The sequence below is a fragment of the Leptopilina heterotoma genome, unplaced genomic scaffold (assembly GCF_015476425.1).
Source record: "Leptopilina heterotoma isolate Lh14 unplaced genomic scaffold, ASM1547642v1 Lhet_17, whole genome shotgun sequence".
In the NCBI taxonomy this organism is placed as follows: domain Eukaryota; kingdom Metazoa; phylum Arthropoda; class Insecta; order Hymenoptera; family Figitidae; genus Leptopilina; species Leptopilina heterotoma.
The window spans coordinates 81,443-106,904 of record NW_025110886.1 but is presented as its reverse complement, the minus strand read 5'-3'; the positions used below and the strand labels follow the sequence as shown (position 1 = coordinate 106,904).

The 25,462-nt window shown below is 25.1% G+C and overlaps 1 protein-coding gene and 1 long non-coding RNA gene across 5 annotated transcripts in view; both read left to right on the top strand.

Annotated features, from left to right (window-relative positions):
* LOC122499629 (retinoic acid receptor RXR) overlaps nt 1-18,803 on the top strand; it is a 56,417-nt gene extending 37,614 nt beyond the window's left edge. For all 3 annotated transcript variants that reach the window (XM_043608080.1, XM_043608079.1, XM_043608078.1), the window contains 4 exons: nt 6,763-6,892; nt 7,939-8,103; nt 14,852-15,478; nt 17,467-18,803. In XM_043608080.1, coding sequence (XP_043464015.1) covers nt 6,763-6,892; nt 7,939-8,103; nt 14,852-15,478; nt 17,467-17,752 — 1,208 coding nt within the window. In that variant the 3' untranslated portion in view covers nt 17,753-18,803. The remainder of the gene's footprint in view (nt 1-6,762; nt 6,893-7,938; nt 8,104-14,851; nt 15,479-17,466) is intronic.
* Nucleotides 18,804-23,177: 4,374 nt separating this feature from the next.
* Nucleotides 23,178-25,048, top strand: LOC122499625. 2 transcript variants are annotated; one of them, XR_006301349.1, is made up of 4 exons: nt 23,178-23,439; nt 23,526-23,700; nt 23,809-24,140; nt 24,225-25,048. It is a non-coding gene; the product is annotated as an uncharacterized LOC122499625 (long non-coding RNA). The 2 variants fall into 2 exon arrangements; XR_006301348.1 differs by having other exon boundaries at nt 23,178-23,700.
* The last annotated feature ends 414 nt before the right edge of the window (nt 25,049-25,462 follow it).

Below are 25,462 nucleotides of genomic sequence, written 5' to 3'. Positions count from 1 at the left end.
ATAATTCTCAACTTCTATTAGTTCGCGAATTAGTAAAATATAAAATTTATATTTAAAAATTTATATTTAAAATAAAATTTATATTTAATAAAGAGTTTTCTGAAAAGTAAATTAAACATCTTATAAAGTTGAATTTAATGCAGTTTGAATTTTTCAAAATTTACAATCGTATGAGTTCTAACAATGATTTTGTAATTATTACCGAAAATTTTATTTACTGTCTTTCTTATCCTAAAAGAATATTATCATAAAATTTGTCTAGTTGTTAAATTTGAAATTAATCAAATAAAGAATTATAAAAACTAATTTGTACTCGATCAAAAAAGTGATATTCAGACGGTACCCGTTGGGTTATAATATTATTTATCTTCCAAAAGCTGTTCGGTAAATGTTGGATATAGATAAGAGGATACATACATTTAATGTGGTCTTTAAATAAACAAAACTGAATAAATATTACCATCTTTTTTTCGTGGCTCGTGTATCAGTGGAAATTTTTTATTTTTATTTTAAGTCTTTACTTTTTGGTATTTTTAATTACCAGGTTTTCGACACTTGACTCTTTTCTTTCGGAAAATCAAAATTAAGCTGCTAATGAACTATAACCAGAGATTAAAATTAACAAGTGAAAAAGAAAAAATTACTCTACATTATTAATTTATAAAAAAATATTTTTGGCTTATCAAGAATAAGAGACAGTGGAGTACTTGCAAAATGTGTGTATGAAACCTTTTTTTTATAACACCTTGTTTACACTGAACAAAGCAGACTCTAAACGAAGGCTCTGAAAGCTTTTGTCTGTAAAAAAAGAACAAGCCTCCAGTGTCTGCCGCTAATGGATGCTTATTTAGCAATGTTCTACGTGGCATTGGATTGACGTTCATTTGTTATGAAGGTTTTTAAATAGAACAGATTGACAATATTACTTACAAAATTTTTTTATTTTCATAAACTTACATTTACAAAAATTTTTAAAATTCTATTTACTTTGACTGTGGTCACAATTTTGAAAATCATGGCTAACGACAAAAAATTTTTCAAAAACCTGAAAATTTATATAATTTAAATATGGTTACAATCTAGCGAACAATGTCTAATGGCTAACGAAAGAAATTAATTTAAAAACATAAAAAATTTTATATTTTAACTGTGGTCAAAATCTGGACATTTTTTAAAAATGTTGTAGTTTTCCCTGAAATTGATCAATTTACAGAATTCAGGTGAATTTTGAAAGCTAAATAGATGCACTTTCAGATAAAATTACTTAAATTTGATTTAATATAAGAAGATATAATTATTTCAAAAGATAAAAATGAAACAACATTTTTTCAAAATTGACATTTTTTATAAAACGATGTAGTTTTTCAAAAAAATGATCGATTTTCATAATTCCGCTGAATTTTGAAAGCTAAGCAGATGCACTTTAAGAAAAAATTATTTAAATTTGATTTAATATAAGAAGATATAATTATTTCAAAAGATAAAAATATAACAAACTTTTCTTAAAATTCACATTTTTTACAAAACAACGTAGTTTTTAAAAAAATTGATCAATTTTTTGAATTCCAGTGAATTTTGAAAGCTAAATAGATGAACTTTAAGATAAAATTATTTTAATTTGATTTATTACAAAAAATATAATAATATGAATAAATTAAAGTCAAACAAAAATTTCATAAAATTGACATTTTTTAAAAAACGACATAGTTTTTCAAAAAATTTATCAATTTTCAGAATTCTGGTGAATTTTGAAAGCTAAATAGATGCACTTTAAGATAAAATTATTTAAATTTAATTTATTGCAAAAGATACATATATTTGAACAGTTGAAAATGAAACAAAAATTTCACAAAATTGATATTTTTTATAAAATAACGTAGTTTTTTGAAAAATTGATCAATTTACTGAATTTTGGTGAATTATGAAAGCTAAGTTGATGCTCTTTAAGCGAAAATTACTTAAATTTGATTTAATATAAGAAGATATAATAATATGAATTAATAATAATGAAACAAAAATTTCACAAAATTGACTTTTTTTTAAAATGTTGTAGTTTTTCAAAAAATTGATCAATTATCAGAATTCCGGTGAATTTTCATAGCTAAGTAGATGCACTTTCAGATAAAATTACTTAAATTTAATTTAATATAAGAATGTAGCGTTATTTCAAAAGATGGAAATAAAACAAAAATTTTTCAAAATTGACATTTTTTAAAAATGTTGTAGTTTTTTCAGAAATTGATTAATTTACAGAATTTCAATTAATTTTGAAAGCTAAATAGATGCACTTCAAGAGAAAATTATTTAAATTCAATTTATTACAAAAAATGAGATAATATGAATAAATGAAAATGAAACAAGAATTTCACAAAATTCATATTTTTTATAAAGCGATGTAGTTTTCCAAAAAATTGATCAATTTACTGAATTCCGGTGAATTTTGAAAGCTAAATAGATGCACTTTAAGAGAAAATTACTTAATTTTGATTTAATATAAGAGGATATAATTATTTCAAAACATAAAGATGAAACAAAATTTTTTCAAAACTGACTTTTTTTTAAAACGTTGTAGTTTTTCCAAAAATCGATCAATTTACAGAAATTTGGTGAATTTTAAAAGCTAAATGGATGCAGTTTAAGATAAAATTAGTTAAATTTGATTTAATATAAGAGGATATAATTATTTCAAAAGATAAAAATGAAACAAAATTTTTTCAAAACTGGCATTTTTTTAAAATGTTGTAATTGTCCCAGAAATTGATGGACTTACAGAATTCGGATGAATTTTGAAATCTAAACAGATGCACTTTAAGAGAAAATTATTCAAATTCGATTTATTTCAATAGATATAATTATTTGATCAAGATGAAAATGAAACAAAAAAATCTCGAAATTAGCATTTTTAATAAAAAATGTAGTTTTTCCAAAAATTGATCAATTTACAGAATTCCTGTGAATTTTGAAAGCTGAATAGATGTACTTTAAGAGAAAATTATTCAAATTTGATTTATTGCACAAGATACAATTATCTGAACAGATGAGTATGAAACAAAAATTTCTCAAAATTGACATTTCTTATAAAAATGTCATTTTTCCAGAAATTGATCAATTTACAGAATTCCTATGAATTTTGAAAGCTAAATAGATGCACTTTAACAGAAAATTATTTAAATTTGATCAATTATCGAAGCATTCTTGTCAAATATTATACTCTATCCCTAAAGGTACAAATCGACTTTCCTTTCATCATGACGAAATGGGGCAACTTTTTTCACTCTCAAGGTTCCATGGATAAAACCCCGTTGTATTTTATAACCATGTGCGTGAAAATTGTTCCCCCAAAAAAAAGAAGAAGAAGAAATGGAAAGAGAAAAAAATTCCCCTCCTTTAATAAATAGTTTGGAAAGCATTAACGATCGTGTCCTTGCAAAGTTTACGGCTTCTCTGCAACATACGAGGACTATCATTATTTTATATACATATTTTGACTTCGAAAGAGTTTTGCCGTTCCTTCACGGAAGGACGACTGCAAAATTGCTGTTTTAAAAAGAAAGGTTTTTTTTTATATATACGTATATAGAAGTGATGTTAATGATAATGATGATGATGATGATGATAATGATGGTCAAAGTCTTTGAGAGCAGGGATTTTGAGCAAAAGACCAATAAGTAAGTGTGCTGAACTTTTTTTTTCCAACGATTATCGTTTACGAGGCTTGCTTTTATGGCGAGAATGACGTCATTGTCTGGCGATTTAAACACTGTCCCGAAACAATAAACCAGTTTTCGCGCTTATATACACAACACACAGGTATTTTGTTTTGTGTACGTATGTTTTATATATTTTTGGTTTTACCCGAGAGGCAATGTGGCCACTGCAAACGAACGCAATTTTAAACCATAAATTCTCGGATGATATTTTTCTCAATTTTTTTTGTTTCTGAATAAAATTTATGTCAGTAGGTTACTGGGTGAAATGGGTTAATTTTTGGTTATTTTACACAGCAGGCGACATTCACTTTTAATTGATAAAGAATCTAAGTCGGTTTTTAAAAATCCAAAATGGCGGATCCAATATGGCGGACGTCCGCCATATTGGATCCGCCATTTTGGATTTTTAAAAACCGACTTAGATTCGTCAGGAACGTTCCTAAAATCGACGAAAAACGTTAAAATAATTGACTGTTTAGTCTAACAATTTTGTGTGGGTATAAAAAATTTATTTTTCTTTTAGATCTTTTGAAATTGGGTTAAATTTTGAATTTTGATTGGCACGTTTATTATAGGGAGATAAGGAGAAAAAAAAGTGGTTTATAAAAGAACGAAGCGCAATGAAAGTGTCGTTGGCGTAGGTCGGTCGTCTTTGGGGACGAATGAAAGTAGTGCGATGTGAGGACCATCGATATCGTAACATGAGTCGGATCATTGCACTGACAACGACAACTACGACGCATTTGTGTGTTTGCGCTTGGTCAAGGTGACCCCTCGAAGAATAGAGGAATTGGTTTTTGGCCTTGATAAATATTTTACGTCCTCCTTCTTCTCACACTGTTGACTTACTCCGTACGTTGCCTCTCAAATTTCTGTTTTTGCAGTCGCAGAAATTTTTTTTTTCGTCAGCGTCTTTCTTCAGTTGCATTCACGCGTAGAAAATAATATTTTTCTTCATTAAATTTTTAAAAATAATTAATTAATTAATTAGAGTCGAAAACAGGATCCATATCAGCATTCAGTTAATTATTTAATAATTTGGTTTCATTTTTGCAATTCACTTATTTAATTTTAGGAAATCAAAACTAAATTTTTATGAAATTGGAACGAATCGAAAAGTAAGTTTGAATATTGTCATCTTTTTGAAAAAATTCTTCTTTAAATAAATAATTAATTAAAAAAAATTGTTACTTTGTATTTACAGAGTAACGATTTAACAAGAATTAATGTCAAAATTTAAAAATGAATTTCAAAAAATTAAATTCAAACTTAGTGATGATACAAACGGAATATTTAAAAAAAATTTATTTTTATACTAAACTATGTATTTTTTTTAGCGAAATCCGAAGACTTTTGTTTCTATTTTAAAAACATAGTTCTATATTTAAGTTTCACGGTCACGATGTCAATTTCAAGAAAAGAAAAGTTTGACTCTCGCTTTTACATGCGCTCTGTAACTGAACATAGTTTTATTGATCCAGACCAGACTTTCAATATCAGAATCAAGGTTACTTAATGAAAATATATATGTACCATTTGGAGATTTAAACTCAGATGCGAATTAAAAAAAAATCAATGTTCCATACTTTTTAATTTCTTTTTATTTAGATTTGTTGACATCAAGTGAAGAATTTTTATTTTTTCCCACTAAATTTTTCAAAAACGTCGGTAATATCAAATTCTAGGGAAAAATTTTGAATTAAAATTGGAAGAAAGCACCAGAGGCACTTCATTTACATCGTGAAGAAATTGCAGAACCAAAAATATTTCAAAAGTTATTTTTTATTTTGAAGAAAATTGACAGAATTTATGTCTATTTTTGTCAAATTTACATAAACGTCGGTAATGCCAAATTCTTCCGAAAAATTTGGAATTAAAATTGAAAAACGCCCCACAGGCACTTAATTTACATCATGAAAAAGTTGTAGTTCCAAAAAGATAACAAAAATAATTTTTAATTTCAGAGAAAATTGACTGTATTTTGTCTATTTTTTTAATTTTACAAAAACGTCGGTAATGTCAAATTCTACCAAAAAATTTTGAATTAAAATTTAAAAAATTACCACAGGCACTTAATTTACATCCTAAAACAGTTGCAGAAGCAAAAATTTTGCAAAAATAAATTTTAATTTACGAGAAAACTGACAGAATTTATGTCTATGTAGATAAAATGTGTACCAGGTAAAATTTCTTTATTAATAAAAAACAAAAAATATTTATTTTCATAACAATAAATAAGGAATTAAGTTGTAGATTAAAAAGAACGAATGGATTAGATGATTTAACTGGTGATAAATCCCAATTTATTCGTCTGCTGTGCATTTATTAGCGTATTATATATGCATCTCGGCAATGGAGTAGAAAATGACGTCAGTTAGCACAATTATTACCGATGCATTTGACGCGTCCTCCACAACATGAATCGTCCCAATGTGTGTTCTCTTGTCCCCCACACGACTTCTCGTCGTTATTCCACTCCTTTTTTCTCTTTCAAATCGATTGAATTGTCATTTATCTTCATGTCAAAAAAAACTGTATTTTTAAATTTAAATAAATAAGTTTAAATATTTTCAAATTATATTATATTTTAACTAAAAATTTAGGTTATTTTTTCATTTTAACCTTATTTTCAAGGTTATGTTTCGACATTTTTACCTTTATTGTTAATAGCCTAAAAATATTGAGGTTATGTTCGCTATTTTGACCCATATTGTTAAAAACCTAAAAATGTTGAGGTTATGATCGCTTTTTTTACCCATATTGTTAAAAACCTAAAAATTTTGAGGTTATGTACACCATTTTGACCTGATTTTTGAGGTTATGTTTACCATTTTTTTATATTTGAATTTGAAAGTTATTTACACGTAAAGAAAGTATATCTTGAAGAAAGGTAAATTTTCTGTACCTAAATTTTAAGGTTATGTTGGTCTCGATTTTAATTTCTATTTTTACCTAAATTTTAAGAATATTTTTTCATGGCTTAAAGTTTGACGTTAAGTTTAAAGTTTATAATTAAATTTCTCCTGTTAATGTTATTTTTTTAATGTTTCAGGGTTGAGTCTGGATAACAGTAATATGTCGATGTCCTCAATGGGTCCACAAAGTCCGCTGGACATGAAACCAGACACAGCGAGTCTAATGAATGCCGGCAACTTTAGCCCCTCTGGTCCCAATAGTCCAGGGTAAGTTTATTATTAATTTATTATTTAATTTTATAAAATTTATTATTATAAGTTAATTTTATTATTATTATTTTTGGCTAGAGTAATAATTTTAAAAACTTAAAGTAACTTTACAGCTCGAGGGGGTAAAATGGTTTTTTATGACTCTAGGGACTAAAATAGCTGTTTTTAGCCCTAGGGAATATTTTTTAAGTAGTAAAATGCTTCTTTTTGACCACAGGGAGTAAAATAGCTGTTTTTAGCCCTAGGGAATATTTTTAAGTAGTAAAATGCTTCTTTTTGACCACAGGGAGTAAAATAGCTGTTTTTAGCCCTAGGGAATATTTTTTAAGTGGTAAAATGCTTCTTTTTGACCATAGGGAGTAAAATGGCTGTTTTTAGCCCTAGGGAAGAAAATTGCAAAGACATTAGGTCACAAAATACCTCAAAGACTATCGCAAGCGTCAAAATGTGTTAGTATTAAAATTTACTAAAATTTTGGACACAACATTTTTTTTATAAATATTTTTGAAATATATTCTATTTATTTATTTTTTTTTTAGTACAAAAATGTAAAATCAGCAAATTTCTTGAAGCGATGTCCACTTGAAACGTAAAATTCGAAATGCTGCCAAATGAACTGAATGGGTTAAGTGATAATTTGAACGAACAGAAATTAGAGCAATTGAAAATTCTCCGAATGATAATAATTCACAAGTATAAATGGAAAAATCGTTATAGAAAAATTAGAGCGATTGATAAAATTGATGAAAATGGATTTTTAATCATCGAACAATTTTTTTTTAAGTTACGAATGAAAAAAAAAAAAATTCAGAATGACAGTGAGAAATGACGAAGAAATGTTTTTTGCAATTAAATTGAAAGTGTTAGATAAGTGGGAAAACAATTTTAGAAAGTGTTTCGGCACGTTGTATTAAAAAAAATTTTTATTGTTTCTAACTAATAATAAAATTTAGGTTTTATTATTTATTTTAGGGAATTTTATTAATTTAAGGAAATAAAAAAGGGGAAAAAAGGGGAAATGGTAAGTTTTTTTTTATTTTCAGATCGTTCAGTGTGGGTTGCCATAGCAGTGTCCTGAGTACCTCACCCAGTGGACAAAGTAAAGGCGCAGGTTCTCCTTATCCACCAAATCATCCACTTTCTGGAAGTAAACACCTTTGTTCCATATGTGGCGATCGTGCCAGCGGGAAACATTATGGCGTCTATAGGTAAGCACCATTCCATTGGATTTCAAACAAAAAAATATTTTTTATTCAGAGAAAATTTTTTTTTTAGCAAAAACAGAAAGATTTAAAAAAAATTTTTTATTGGTAAATTTGGAAAAAGGGGGTAAAATAGTTCTTTTTAACTCTAGGGAGTAAAATAGATGTTTTTAGCCCTAGGGAATATTTTTTAAGTGGTAGAATGCTTCTTTTCGACCATAGGGAGTAAAATAGTTGTTTTTACCCCTAGGGAATATTTTTTAAGTGGTAAAATCCTATTTTTTATCATAGGGAGTAAAATAGCTGTTTTTACCCCTAGGAACTTGGAAAAATTGGCCCTGTTTACCAACAAAAAAACTATAATTCACCTTTTATCGAATTGAATCATTTTTTACTTTTTTTCTTAAAAAAAAATTTATTCCAAATATCCATAAATTCATATAAGTAGATAAATGGAATTACGTTATTCTGATTTGATTTGCATTATAAACAAGACAGAAAAAAAATACATCGAGGAAATTGAATGCATATCGCGTCGGTTAAAGCGATTCTTTTCAAGGTCAGTGTCAACGTCACTTGCATTTATTCGTATCAGTCATTGACACTTGTGAAGCAATATTTTATTTATAAAATATTGCCTCAACTTTCCATTTTTAAAGGAAAATAATAAACAAAATTTTTTTTTTAATTTGGTTAACAATTTTTTTGTTTTTTGACACACAGGTTAATTTTTATACTTAATGAGGAAGAAATACTTTCATTAAATCATTAATCTTATTGAGTAATAAAGTAACAATTTTCAAAAAAAATGTTTTATTCATATAAATAAGGGGATTTCTATTTTAAACTGTTTCATTGGAAGACTATCGGGTAGAAAGAATTTTTCAAGTGAACTTTTATTTATAGAAAAGAAATTCTATAATTAAAATCTAATGGGAACATAATATAGAGTGTATTATTTTGTAAAATTTAATAAGTTTTTATTTGTTTACATTTGATTGTAAGTCAAGTCTAGATATTGAAATTATTAGAAGGAATTAAAGTTTTTAATAAATTTTAATAAAATTCTGCATAACAATTGAAATTGTTTTTAATTTACAATTTTAATCAAAAACTTTTGCAAAAAGTCAATTAGTTTGAAAAATAATAAAAGTCTTTGCAGGAATTGAATTATAAGAAAATTTCTCGAAAGAATTCAATTTTTTTCAAGTATTTAAAATTTATCGCAAAAATTCAATTATTTTCATAAATAATAAAATTCTTATCAGGAATTCAATTATTTTAAAAAATAATCAAAATTTTTAGAGGAATTTTCAGTTATTTTTAAAATTTTTTATAAAATTCTTTATAAGAATTCAATTATTGTTAATAGAATTAAAATTCAAATCCTTGAAAGTATTTAATTATTTTTGAAAATTTCTATAAAACTCTCTTCAAAACATAAAAAAAACGATTTTTAAATTTTGAAAAATTTTCAAAATCGTTCAAAAACTGATTTTTTGCTTATAATTTTGTTTGAAATTTTAAAAAATAAGAATTTAGTCAACATTTAAGATTTGGAAAAATTTCTACAAAACGAATTCAAAAAATCGACGAATTTGACGATTTTAAAATTTCCTATAGAAAAAAACAAAAAAACAACAATTTTTAAATTTTGAAAAATTTTCAAAATCGTTCAAAAACTTATTTTTTGTGTATAATTTAGTTGGAAAATAAAAAAATATTATGAATTTAGTCGAAAATCAAGATTTAGAAATTTTCTGTAGAAAAAAAAATCGACGAATTTTAATTTTTGAAAAATTTTCAAAATTGTTTAAAAACTGAATTTTTGCATAAAATTTTGTTTAAAATTAACAAAAAATTAAGAATTTAGTCAAAGTTAAAGATTTGGAAAAATTTCTGCATAGTAAATTCGAAAAAATGGACGAATTCAACGATTTTGAAATTTCTTAAAACAAAAATGAAGAAAACGATTTTTAAATTTTGAAAAATTTTCAAAATCGTTCAAAAACTTATTTTTTTTGCATATAATTTAGTTGGAAAATGAACAAATTTCATGAATTTAGTCAAAATTAAAGATTTTGAAATTTTTTGTAAGAAAAAAATAAAAAAAAGACGAATTTTAATTTTTTTTAAATTTTCAAAATCGTTCAAAAAACTGAATTATTGCATATAATTTTGTTTGAATATGAAAAAAAATTAAGAATTTAGTCAAATTAAAAAAAAATCGACGAATTTCACGATTTTGAAATTTTTTATAGAAAAAAACGAAAAAAACAATTTTAAAATTTTGAAAAATTTTAAAAATCGTTCAAAAACTGATTTTTTGCGTATAATTTAGTTGGAAAATTAAAAAATATTATGTATTTAGTCGCAAATCAAGATTTTGAAATTTTCTATAGAAAAAAACAAGAAAATCGACGATTTTTAATTTTTGAAAAATTTTCAAAATCGTTTAAAAATTGAATTTTTTAAATATAATTTTCTTTGAAATTAAGAAAAATAAGAATTTAGTCAAAATTTAAGATTTGGAAAAATTTCTACATAATAAATTTTGAAATAATCGACGAATTTAACGATTTTGAAATTTCTTATAGAAAAAAAAACAATTTTTAAACTTTTTAAAATTTTCAAAATTGTTCAAAACCTAATTATTGCTTATAATTTAGTTGAAAAATGAACAAATTTCATGAATTTAGTTGAAAATCAAGATTTTGAAATTTTCTGTAGAAAAAAAAACAAAAAAATCGACGAATTTTAATTTTTGAAAAACTTTCATAATCGTTTAAAAACTGAATTTTTGCATAAAATTTTATTTCGAAATTAACAAAAAATGAAGCGAATTTAGTCAAAATTAAAGATTTGGAAAAATTTTTCCATAGTAAATTCGAAATAATCGACGAATTTAACGATTTTGAAATTTCTTATAGAAAAAAAAACAATTTTTAAACTTTTTAAAATTTTCAAAATCGTTCAAAATCTAATTATTGCTTATAATTTAGTTGAAAAATGAACAAATGTCATGAATTTAGTCGAAATTTAAGATTTTGGAATTTTTTGCAGAAAAAAATGGAAATGTTGACGAATTTTAATTTTTGCAAAATTTTCTAAATCGTTCAAAAAACTGAATTTTTGAATATAATATTGTTTGAAATTAAGAAAAATAAGAATTTAGTCAAAATATGAGATTTGGAAAATTTAAGATCTAAAAGTTTTAGTAGTTTTTTTTTTTTCTTGCCTTATATAGAGTGTAATCTCAGGAAGTGATAAGGAACTGGCCTGTCAGTGGTCCACAATATTTAATTAGTTGACATTGATAGGAGGCAAAAACATGTAGCAAGTTTATTCGCATGGCTTCGTAGGAACTGCGGATGGGTAGTTGTCTCCTAACCTCGCGGTCTGTATATATGTGTAGATTGCTTTGCAAGTACAAGGTTAAAGTCGCTCTGATGCAACAAACCCGCAACACACGAGGAGAACGAGGGAGTTTATATGTATTATATATATTTTTTTATGAACATTCATGAAACACGTGTGTAACCAGCAAGCCATGTCTTTTGCAACTGGAAGATATTAACACTTGAAATCTGATACACTCGATCTACTTTGTATAATTAACATGAAATTTTTTTTTTTTTTGCAAATTCCGTAATATTTTTTCTTTTACAAAAATAAATTTTAATTACAATCAACAATATTTTAAAATTATTCAATAAATAATTTACTTTTGTATTTAAATTATTGAAATTCTCGTAGAATTTTCGAATAAAAATTAATTTGAAAATGAATTTTAGTTTAAATTTTTAAATAACACAATTCTGTCAAACAATATTTTTTAGAAAAAAAACAAAAGCCTACACAGAAACTAACTTTAAACTACGGAGAGCGGACAGAATGAATGAAACAGAATGAAAGAATACGGAGATTAATTAATATATTTAATAATTAATAATAATTTTATCTGCTGGTAAAAATTTCTAAAAAAAAAGAAATGAGAATTTTTTTTTTTTATTTTAAATCAACTTTGTTTAAACTATTTTTAAACGTAATAAATATTCAAAGAAAGGTTAGACATCTTTAATCTATTTGAACGATAGCATTTATTTATAACACAAGTTTTCTCTCCGATATCTGTCCATTCTGAAATCATAATAAATTTATATTCTGCTTGAAGAAAATTTACGGGAGAAAAAAAGTGAAAATTTTTATAATTTAATCGACGAAAATCGTGAAAAAGAGTTCAAAACAGTTTAATAATTAAAATTTTTAAAAGGGTTTAAATATTCACTTGAAATTACGTCTATATAGCAATTTTAGAAGTAAATTGTAAAAATAGATTTTTTTTTATTTTTACTTCGAAATTTGATTTACACGGATCAACTAAGGAAAAGTTGAAGTAAAATTGAAATTATAAAATTGCATTTGGCACAACTTTCGATTTTTATTAAAAAAAACCTCCTTTTCTGTTTTGATTTGAAAAATAATGTAATTTTTGTTATTTAAATTGTTAACTAGATTTCTAAATGGAATTTTTCGTTAATTTCCAGGTGTCTCTTCAACGTGACATATAATTAGAGAATAAATTGCAAATCTTTTCGCGCTTTTTCATTTTGCCTTTGAACCTGTTTTCTTCGAATTCTAAATTGCTGATCACGTGTTCGCAAAACGTGCCAGACGAGATATAAATCTTTATAAAACTCAATTTCATTTTCAAACTTTACTTTCAGTTGGTTTTAATGAAAAACAAAAAAGAATTTTTTTCATAAAATTAAAAAAACTAAACTCTGCAATAATGTATATTTAAAATCATTTAGCGACAAAGTTGTCTTTCATTAAATGTTCTTTTTGGAAAGTATCCAAAATATCGTGTATTTTAATTTTATAATTTTATATTTTTAGGTTTTTTTTTTCTAAAAAAAATTTATTTTTGTATGTTGTGTTTTTCTTTCTTTTTAAATTGTCTTGAATTTATCACCTCATAATGTAGGTTTATTGCTTCTTTGAAAAAGAAAATAAAATATGGTAGTTCTTTTTAATCCAAAGAAAATGGCTAAGATCATAAAAATACTGACTTAGATCAAAAGAATGATATGTGGGAGGAAATATACAATATTTCTTTTCGTATAAAAATTGATGAGATTTTTTAAATGATACAAGGATTATGGAATGTCATATTTTTCCACCTTTTTTGTTTGTAAAATTTCGTCACTTCTTTTATTCTCTTCAGTTTTTACCTAATTTTATTTAAACAATTTTTTTTAGATTAAAACTTTAATTTTTTAAAATTTTATTGAATTTATATTATTTATATTATTTATTTTATTTATTTAATTATTTTTTTAATAATTAATAATATAATTTAATCCAACAGAAATATAGAATTATGATTTCAATTTTTAATTCACGAAATAAATATAAAAAAATAAATTTGTTTAATTGTTTTGATTCAGTCGGACGTTCCTCAATTTAGAATCTAGGGATAAAATATAATTTAATTATTTTCTGCTGCATATTTTAACAATATTTAAATTTAGATTATAATTTTTATTTTAGAGAATGAAAAACAGGGATTCACAAAAAAAGTCCGAAAATTAGAAAGTAGAATAAGGGTGGGGTCACTTTTATTATTATTCACAGTGCACAGGGATGGGTAGGTGAAAACCCCAAAATACAAGGTATTTTAGGCTGAGTTTACAATGCGCTCCTTTATTTATTAATTACTTTCATTTTATTTGCTAATTTGTTTACAATTATTGCTTGTTATTATAAACAATACGAGAAAATAATAATAACTTTTATCACTCGTTTGTCATTACTATTAATTATATTTATATTTGACTGCAATAGAATATTGTGCACTCCTAACCTCACTTTTTGACAAACATATTTTTGTTTCTCAATTTAGAATGAACCGGAATGAACTGAATAATATTACAATTGTAATAATATAAAATAAATAAAAAAATAATAGTTATTAATATTTAAAGTTAAATGAAAAATTTATTAGAAACAAAAAATATAAATATGAGTATTTGTTAAAAGTTATAAGTAATGATTAATATCCGTCAGGTGAATATTTATGAGTCGAACTGTAAATTTAAAAAGGCACCTAAATAAAAAAAGTAATTGTAAATAAAAAATAAAATATGATTTTTTGGGCAAAAAATTATTGAACACGAAAAATTTTATGTGAGCCTTGAAATAAATCTGCTGCATTATAATGTCCTCGGAAAGTGGGCGCCAAACTTTGAGGATCTCCGGATTATGGGAGTTGCTTTAAGAAAAATGAGACGGCGGAACGTGATAAATATCGAGTTTTACTAAATCCCGACGGTTTTTCAGTTCTCGCTTACAGCGATGGAAATTTTTGAGAATTTATTCCAGACACGCTTAAATGTCTCATTCCCGTATTATACTACTCATTTTTATCTTGATAAATGTTTTTAATCGGAAATTTCAAAAACTTTTGCAATTTGGATTTAGATAAAACACATTTTGTTCATTAGAACTTTGTATTTGAAAATTTGTTAAATATTTAGAAAGTTGTAAAAATAAAACTTTGGGTTTAGTCCTTTTAGGAAATGGAGACCCTTCTGGCTAATGCTTCTCCCTTTTTGGGACAAGAGGACTAGGGGCTTTTGAACGTCGTCCTAGTCCGAAATTAACGACCTTTGATAATAACGCTCCTTAGCAATAGTAAAAATACCAGAAAATAAAATTAAAAGTGAAAATAATATTTAAATTTTGTTTTCAGTTGCGAGGGATGCAAAGGATTCTTCAAGCGAACAGTTCGCAAGGACTTGTCCTACGCTTGTAGGGAGGAGAAGACCTGCATTATTGACAAGAGGCAGAGAAATCGTTGTCAGTATTGTCGCTATCAAAAATGCTTGGCAATGGGAATGAAGAGGGAAGCCGTCCAGGAGGAACGTCAGAGGACCAAGGAACGCGATCAAAATGAAGTCGAGAGTACGAGTAGTTTACATGCGGATATGCCAGTTGAACGAATTCTCGACGCTGAGAATCGTGTCGAGTGTAAAATTGAGAATCAGGGGAATTATGAGGTCTCAAATATTTGTAATGCAACGAACAAACAACTCTATCAGTTGGTGGAGTGGGCAAAACACATTCCTCATTTCACATCACTGCCAATTGAGGATCAGGTTCGACTGCTCAGAGCCGGTTGGAATGAATTGTTGATTGCCGCATTTTCACATCGGTCTATTGATGTCAAGGATGGAATTGTCCTCGCTGCCGGCATCACTGTCTATCGAAACTCTGCCCAACAGGCTGGCGTTGGACTCATTTTTGAGCGTGTCCTCTCCGAATTGGTGTCGAAGATGCGCGAAATGAAAATGGACAAAACGGAACTTGGATGCCTAAGGTTTGTTGTTCTTTGATGCATTTTTGTTCTTTACACATATATCATGAAATTTCCTTTTGAATAAATGGAAAATAACTCGATACGCTTTTCAAGAAATCCCCCAAACTGATTCCGAGCCGATTTTGGAATATTTCGAAAAGTATAACCTTCCTTTGATGGACAGAATTTATCTAATCCTGCCTAGCCTCTACCTCTTGTAATTCGTAATAAAAGATAAATTAGAAGTGACAGATTGAACCGGAAGATAGCCACACAATTAATTCCAAAGCGGATTAATTACGGAGGATAAAAATCTTAGTACCGTTTTGGATTAGTTCGGAGGTCATTAGTTACACAGATTAGATTTATTTTCAATTAAACTGGACTATTTTCTAATTACAAAAAACTATTCATTTACTTTCGTTTCGTATTACCCGTCATTCCATTCAGCGTTATTGGAGATTAGATTTCAAGAATGAAGTATGACCGACATAAACAAAATTATTACTCAAATAGTAAAGGCTAAAAAGATTAATTTAAAGTCTTGTCCTTCATTGTAGTTTAATTCCTCTATTGATAGCACAGTGCAACAGCATTTTTATTTCTGAGATCCGATAGAGTGATTCTTATAGGTTTTTTGATGCTGGACGCGAATCCGTAATCAGAATTGTACCATCACCCTAGGTTTCCAAGAAAACATTGAAAATTTAAAAAATGCCGTTTTTGAGGTACTTTTTGGTTTTTTATCAGGGTACAAAAATTTTTTCTAGGATTTTCATGAGATGCGTACGAAAGTTCATTTCCTCCTCAACAATCTTCGATTTCGACCTTTTAAAAATATTTATTTTTCGATGAGTTATCCTTGTTTGAATTTCGCGCCGCAACGTAAAACCAGCTCTTCGGAAAATACTGATCGCAACAGATTTTAGACCATGGTCATAACATAACCAATGACAACATATCATTTAAATAATAACAGAAATCATGTTGAAAAATTAAAGTGAACACCACTGAAGTAATGTGGAGCATAATCCGAGAATTTGCCCGAAAACACCCAAAAAGAGCTTATTGTGGAAGTAGTCTAATTGTCAGCGCACGCGCATTTAGTTAGTTGCTGTGCAAAGTCCCAAACAAAAATTGTCGCCTACTGCACCCTGCTTACTGTGTCAAAGCAGCTGACTGACTTGTACGGAACATCGCTTCATGTATTTTACGAATTGTACGAGTTTCCATGCATTTTAGAAACCTCTTTGTTACTGGAACACTTATGGTGACTCACTATTAGATCGCACGTGTACATTCCCTATTACTCATGTTATTTTATAATTTTGTTATTAATTGTTTATAATTTGTTACAATTTATTATTGTTTATTATTATTTCTTAAAGTTTGTTGTTAAAATTGTTATATTTAACTATTTATTACATTTTGTTATTATTTGCTAATATTTATTATTACAATTTATTATTGATTATTATTAATATTTATAGTTATTATTTATAATAATATGTAAATAACAATTTTTGTTATTAACTTTTATTATGATTATTACTATTATTATTAATTATTATTATTAATTATCATGATTATTATTATTAATTATTCAGATTATTATTAATTATTATGCTTAGATCTAATTATGCTACATATTATTATTAAAAATAGGTTACGGTGACGTAACAAACTTGATATTACAATTTTGTTATTATAATTCGATTATTATTTGTTACCATTTATTATTATTTTGTTATTACAATTCGGTTATTATTTGTTACAATTCATTATTATTTTGTTATTACAATTCGGTTATTATTTGTTACAATTTATTATTATTTTATTATTACAATTATTTATTAATAATTGTTTGTTATAATAATTTGTTATTAATGATTGCATTTTATTATATGATTAAACGAATATATATAATTTGATTAGAAAAACATTTTATCTACAAAATGTGTTTGGTAATTAACAATTTTTTTTTCATAATTACTTTTTTGAATTTTCAGAACGATAATTCTCTTTAATCCCGAGGTACGAGGGCTAAAATCAGCGCAGGAAGTTGAACTTCTTCGAGAGAAAGTATATGCGGCTCTTGAGGAATATACAAGAACGACAAAGCCCGATGAGCCTGGGAGATTTGCAAAATTATTACTGCGTCTTCCCTCGTTAAGGTCGATTGGCCTCAAGTGTCTCGAGCATCTGTTCTTCTTTAGGTTAATTGGAGACATGCCGATTGACGCCTTTCTCACTGAAATGCTTGAATCGTCGCCACGCATGATGGAGGATTCTTAGGAAGAGGGGGTGTGTCGCGTTTTGGGACACACCGACCTTTAAAACAAAAAACGCGATTTTGACAATTTTCCATGATTTTTTTTTCTTTTTCGTCAGGAATTTACTTTATATACTTGATTTTGTTGCTTTTACGCTTCTATTCCCAAGCCGTAGACATTCTTGATTCGCATTCAATTTTTACAAAAACCTTTTTTTTCGTATTTGAATATTAATAATATTTTACCCCTGGAAAAATTATTTATTTTTTATTCTTTTTAAGGTACTTTTACTCTGTTTTTCCATTTTTGGAAAAAATTTTTTGTTTTCCCCTTTGGAACTATTAATACTTTTTGAATTTTTGTAAAAATTGACGCGAATCGTGAAATTTGTTCGATTTCATTTTAATTAAAAGTACACTGAATCAGTGTACATTAATTTATTTTCTTCTATACGCTGCGTGAAAATGATAAAACTTTGAGAATGACTGGAAATTAATGAAAATTAAATGCATGAATGTAAAAGCGATACATTTAGACATAAATTGTTTTTTTTTCGTCATTAAAACGCAACAGTAAATCGAATACTGTGAAAGAGATAAATGTTCCCCACTTGGAATATCGTTCACTTAAAAAAAAAAAAAAAATTTAAATGTTTTCTTCTTTTTTTATTAATATTTTTTACGTAATTTTTTTGATTTAGGAGAAAAATCGGTCTAAATTGAAAGGAAATTTATTTAGAAAAGTAAATATGAAAATTTGTTTACTATGCGTAAAATTAGTTAGCAAAAGGAAAAAAAAAGAAGAAAGAAGTAGTAAGCAAGAAGAAAAACTATTTAGAAATATTTCTATTTTTGTGTGAATGCCCAAAACGATTGTTAGTTGTTGGTTGTTGTTATGTACTTCACGAGAGTCTTTAATGTTAACGCCAAAATTGGCAAAAAAAAAAATAAAAAAAATATCCTGACTTTCCTTAATCTATAATATTCATGGTTTAACGATACTATTATTATATCGAAAAAGAATAATCGATGTATATTTACTAAATACATATATATATATTAATATTCTATAAATTTTTTCTTCTTTCCAAGAGGTGTACAATTCATAAAAAAAACTCAGGAACAAAATTTCGCTTTTAAAAAAAAATTTACAAATTTCTCAGGTTTTGAAAAAATATTTTCCCGATATATAGCAAAAATTGGTTGATCTAAAAAGTGTATTTTAACTCTAATGTTGACACTATATTGATAAAGGCGAAAATATAAAATATATACAAATGTTTAATCATCGAAACTAATTATTAAAAAAAAACATGTCTAGATTATGATTCAGTGAAGAAAAGAGATATTTTTTTTTTTTGAATCAATTCTTCGAAACAAAAAATGGAACTAAAATTATTAAACATTAAATGGAAGTAAAATTATAAAATATTAAATGAAACTAAAATTATAAAATATGAAATATTAAATGAACAAAAAAATATTGTCACATTTTTGAAAAATAAATGTAGAAGTAAATGGGCGCGAATGATACCTGTGAATGAAGTTTGAGACATAAATAAATATACAAAAACGTTACGATGAAAATATCTATATGAACACATAAACAACAGACACGATTATAATAAATATAAATTTATATTAATAATGAAAAAAAACTATGAGTTTAAGTCTCTTATAAAACAAATTACGAAGAAACCTCAGTAGCGGTCAGTAGATTAAAAATGAAGTAAATAATAAAATGCGTTTTAAATGTCGAACTATTAATGAATATAGAATCGTCTTTATGAATCCAATATTGATGACTGTTTGTCGTCAAAAATACAGATAAAAAAGTGTATAAACATTCCATTATATTTTACTCAAAAACTTTTTTTTTATATATTTATATTTTCAGTATTCCACATTTATAAAAAATTGAGTTAATTTTTTTTGCGAAATGTCTTAAGTTTCTTAATTTATAAAACAGAAAAATTTTGAAAATTAAAAATCAAATTAAACAAAGTTTGGATTTTTATTAATTTTTTTAAAAATTCTTTTAATAAAAAAACTTTTTTCATTTTAATAAACAAATTATTTTTATATAAAAATTAATCATCACAAAAAATACTATTAGTTGCAAAAAAAAGTAAAGTACATTAATTTAATTTTCTATTAAAATAGTGTTGAGTGAAATATAATGGAGAGAATAAATATTGCATCACCGAAAAACAATCAAGTGCATTCAATTAATTATTGTCATTTCGATTTTAAATATTAGCGAGAAATTCGAAATGCGTAGATGTATAAAAATCATGAATATTGAATGCACTTTTTTTTAGCGCAATATGATAATCTGAAATTTTCGATCCTAATTCGAATGTCCATGCTTCTGCCATAATTTCTGGAGTATAATTAATATACCTAAATAGTAATAATAAAAAAAATAATAATAATAATTATTATAAGGGAAAAGAAAACCATTGTTGTAATGCTCAAATTAATAAATATAGCTGCGTCACACTTGTTAAAAATGTCATATAAAAATCAGGAACGAGGCGTTGAAAGTCAATTTCAGAAATTATATCAAATTTTTTTTTGTCTTTTACAAACAATTTTTTTCTAATTTTTTAAAATTTTTTTGAAATTTTAAATAATTTCTCTTATTTTTTGAGCTGCCGATCCAATTTTGTTAATAAAATTAATTAATAAAATTAAAAAAAAAAAATTTTTTAATTAAAAAAGAATTTAGAAAAAACGAATTAAAAAAAATAAATAAATAAAAATAATAAGTACTTAGTGTTTAACTTTGAATTTTTCAAGAAAAAAATTTTTCTTTATTTATATATAATTTCAAAGAAAAATTAAAATTCGTAACGCCTCGTTTCCTAGCATGGAAAACAGTACAAATGATGAGATTTTAAAGGTAACAGAAAAAGAGAATTGAATGGCACAGCCAACTTAACGAGTATATATATATATATAATATATTATGATACACAATTGAAATAAAGTACCTTTCAAAAATAAAAAAAAAATAATTCAAGACGTGGAACCGATGTTTAACTATTTCTGTACGTGATTATCGTACAATTAATATTAAATAATAATAAAAAAATATATATCTCGCATAATTAAAAATATATTCAAATTATAATATATATAAAAATTTGGCAAAACGAAGCCATATTTGAACGCTCGATGATATAAATCTCGTTAAACAAAGACACGAGTATAAACTTATTACTAAGAGTTACTTAGAAACTACAAAAATATTTTTCTTCCCTAATCACAAAAAATTAATACTTTCGAATTTTGTTTCACATTTTTAATTTTGTCTATATGAAAAGTGATTTTTTAATAAAAAAACTACCGAAAAAAATGTGTACCAAATTTTAGTTCTCTAGGTCATTTTGACCTCAGGTTCGATAAGAAACATTCTCAAAAAATAATGAATTTATTAATAATTTTCTAATGAAATAATTATAAAATTTTTAGTCGCTAATTTTTTGAACAGAAATTACAAATTTCACTCTGAATCTTATATTTATTAATAAATATTATAAATGTGACTCGCTCCGAAGAAAGGTAGAATTTTAAGGTTATGTTTGTAATTTTTTAAATGAAAATAAAAGGAATTTAAATCTTCAATAAATAGGAAATAATTAAGAGAAGTTGATTTTAGTTTTAAATGAAACACAGAAGGTTTTTATTAATTTAAAAGTAACCTTAAAATTCTTTGAAACTTTCCTTCTTAGGCACCTTTCTTCAGCATCCGACACCTTATTTATTTTGAAATTAGAAAAAAATTAATAAATTGTTTCATCAGAAAAAATTTATTCGAATTTTATAAAAATCTCGTTTCGTAAATGGTTGTGCTCGTTGTAAAAAAAGAATAATATAAATATATTAAATTGCTGACATTTTTAAGATTTAAAAAAAAGTTCATGTATAATAAATACACTTTCGACTACTCCAATTTAAAAATTTATTGACTCGAAAAATAATTAAATAACTTTACTAAAAATAATAAAATAAAGATTTGATAATTATTAATTCATAATCTAATTATAATGAATAATTAGTTAATTAAATAATTATTTAAATTAGAGATACTACTTTACTTTTAATATTGCGAGATATCGTCCCCTTCTTTTTATAAAAATTTAAAAAATATAAAGTTGTTAAAAAAAATTTGTTTGAGAGATATCTCGTCGCATATAAGATTTTTGTGAATTTATGCTTTATATTCTATTAATTAAAGCGCAATTTGTTATTAATAATTATAAGTTATAATATAATTATAATAGATGGAAATTGATGATGGTAAAAGTAATATATATGTATACGCTGCTAATAATATTGTAAAACACCGATTAGAAGAGGAAGCGTGTCATAAAAAAATAAAGTGAAGAAAGAACGATTAAAAATTATTGAAAAATTATGGAAATGCAAAGATGAAATGTGAAAGAGCACGAAAATTGACCAGTGTATTTTATGAGCATAAATAGATGGTCTATTCTCAATTGTCTAAATATAATATTTTTATGAAACAAAAAAAAATGATTGTATAGAATTTTTTTTTACTTTCCCTCTTTTCTAGTTGATTCGGTCATTCGGTATTTCCCTTATTTCCATAAAAAAATTAAATTTTTTATGAAAATTCATGCTATAATGCAAAATATTAAATTATTATCTAAAATTTTAACTGAAATTCATTTTTAAATAAATTTTTTATTTTTATGAGAAAATTGAACAAGAATTCAATTATTGAAATAGAAAAATAAATAATTAATTAAATTTGTGAATCTTTCTTAAAATTTAATTCTCTTAAAGAACTTTATCAACAATTTAATGATTGAGTATAGAGTTAAATCCTTCCATAGTTTAGTTGATATTATTGTTAAATAAATGATCAAACTTATTAAAATCGAAGTGTTATGTTAATTGATACAATGTGTTAGATTGATTCTTTATGAAATTACAATTAGTGAATTTAATTATTATACATGATTTGAAATTATTTAGATATTTGAGGTGAATATAACTTTATTGTCCGAGAATTAACTTAAATATTTGTTATTTTATTTTTTATTGATTTCGTCTGGATCTCTATAATGTTTATTATTTTTCTTATAATTAAGGCAATTGTCATCTGTATGATATCTCATAAAACATCTTTGACAAGAACTACTCCACTTAATCAGCTGAATTTTGTCACTCCAAATGTCTATATCTTACTTTTTATTATTGAAATCATATTTTTCATTTAATCGTATTAACATTATTTCCGCTAATTTTCTCTTAGTTTCTTTTTTGTTTTGTAATTTCTCAATGTTAATTTCAATGTAATTTTCGTCTTGTTCAATGGAACAAGTGGCAATTGTTTAAAGATTTTTAGTTCATGCTTTTTCTGTTATCTACTGGATTAATTTTTTCTACATGAGTAAAAAAACAATATACAATATACAATATTTGACTCTTTAAATATAATATTTAAAATTTACACATGCAACTAAAATAAAATTTTATTTGACTCGACTAAGTTATTTCCTATTTTGTCTTTTTGAAAGTGAAAGTTGGTCCTCTTCTCATTAGCATGAGAAGAGGGTTATGCATTTGTATAACATTTGTGCATACTTTTCTAACGTTATCTGTGGTTTAGGTCTGTGGTGGGGTGTTTCTTTTGACAAAAGCGAAAAAGGCAAAAAGGTAGAGGGAGTAAGACAAGGTGAATTTATGCATTTGTTCAGTTTCTTTTTGAGTTTTAGACAGAAATGTTCGAAATGTCCTCAAATAATTTTGAAAATATTTTAGAAAATGTTGATTCGTTTTCTGATTCAATTGAACTTGTTGATACTGCTTTTTTGCAATTGAACAACAAAATGAATTAAGAGAAACTGTTGTGGATCTGATAAAGGTGGATAATTCAAAAGGAGTTTATCTGATGGATAAGACTTTTTTTATAGTGAGAAATCGTTGTCTTAAAGTTGTAAGTAAAAAATTTATCAGTTTATTTTTTACACAAATGTGTAGATATTTTTTTATATATTCACACATTTATATAAACATCCATATATATTATTATTATTTTTTATAGGTAGACATAGAATTAGTTCGATATAAAGAAAATGGAAAGAGATATTTAGGACAACCTTCTTTCTTTTATCTGGATAAGGGTTTAAAAGTAAGGTTTCCTTATTTCTGGTCAACTTTTAGTAGGAGTACCAGATCGACAATGGCATCAGAAATCAATGTTATTATCGAGCAGAATGGAGGATAATAATGGAATAATGGATAATAAATAAATAATAATAAAAAAAATAATAATGGTAATAATGGATTGATGCACCTTTTACTTTTAGAAATGGGACTAGGTTTAAAATATTTTTACCTTCTGAAAGTGGAGAAAAAAGTGCAGTTTTAAAAAGAGTAAGTGTTTTATGTTTATATTGTTTTTTATAATACTATTTAGAAAAAAAGAAAATTTATAATTTGTATTAATTTGTGTTTCAGATTTATTATTAATTTTATACTGGAGATTCATGTAATGTTATGCATTCTTGTGGTGAACGATTTTGTAATGAAACGTGTTTTTGGTGAGTTTTTTATATTATAGTATATTGTTTTCTTATTAAGGGATTAGATTTTAGTCCTATTAAAAGAATTATTAAAATTAATAACAATAGTAAAAGACATTTTAGAAAGAATTAATACTCTGTTATTGATAATATAAAATTGTCAATTAATTTGAATAATGTAGGATAAGTTTCTTTAAAAAAATTTAGATTTTTTAATGTTGGTATGTAAGAAGTGTATTGGGTGTTTTACTTATGCGTTGGGAAAAATAGAGTCTGAATTATTTGTTTCAATGATACATTCAGGTTCTATTTGCAAAATACCATTATTTCGAATAACGTTTTGAGATATTCTTTTGTTAGGGCAATGAATGTTAATAGGGTAAAAATTTGAATAAAGCCATGCTTGAGAATTTTCAAGAATTTTCCAATCAATATTTTCGTCTAATTGTAAATATAATGTGCAAATGTATGTTTGTTTATTAAAAAATAAAGCAATCTCACATATGAAATTTTGTATTGTTTATTTAAAATCAGGCGTGTTAAGGCAAAGTTTTTCATTTGTTGTGGTGTGACATGAAGAAAAGTTACTTATATGAAAATATGTTTGATTGTTTTGTATTAAAAGCAAGATATTGCGTTTTATATTTTATGTATGTAGATATACTAGAGTTTGTATTGAATTTATAAAATGACGGAATTGAATGTAATTTGTATACATTATATTGATGTTTCGAGACAATAGGTATTGTAAATGAGAAATATAATTTGTTTTTAAAAATAAATTGTGTAATTATTGGATTTTTAAGCAAATTAAGTCCATTCCGTATAACTCATACGTTATTTTTTATAATTTTGTTATTACAATTTATTTATAATTTATGTTATTTGTTCATTATATGTTATAATTTCCTAATTTATTATTATTATAATTCTGTTGTTATTGTTAATATTTATTATTACAATTTATTATTGTTTATATTTATTTATTACTGTTTGTTAATCTTTTATTATTACAATTTATTTACAAATATGAAAACAATTAAATTCTTTCGACGAATTCTAATATAAAATTTTTAAGAATAATCACATTTTTCATCATTTCAATTATTATTGTAGTAAAAATAATTGAAATTATGGAATAAAAGTTTTATTATTTATTAAAAATAATGGAAT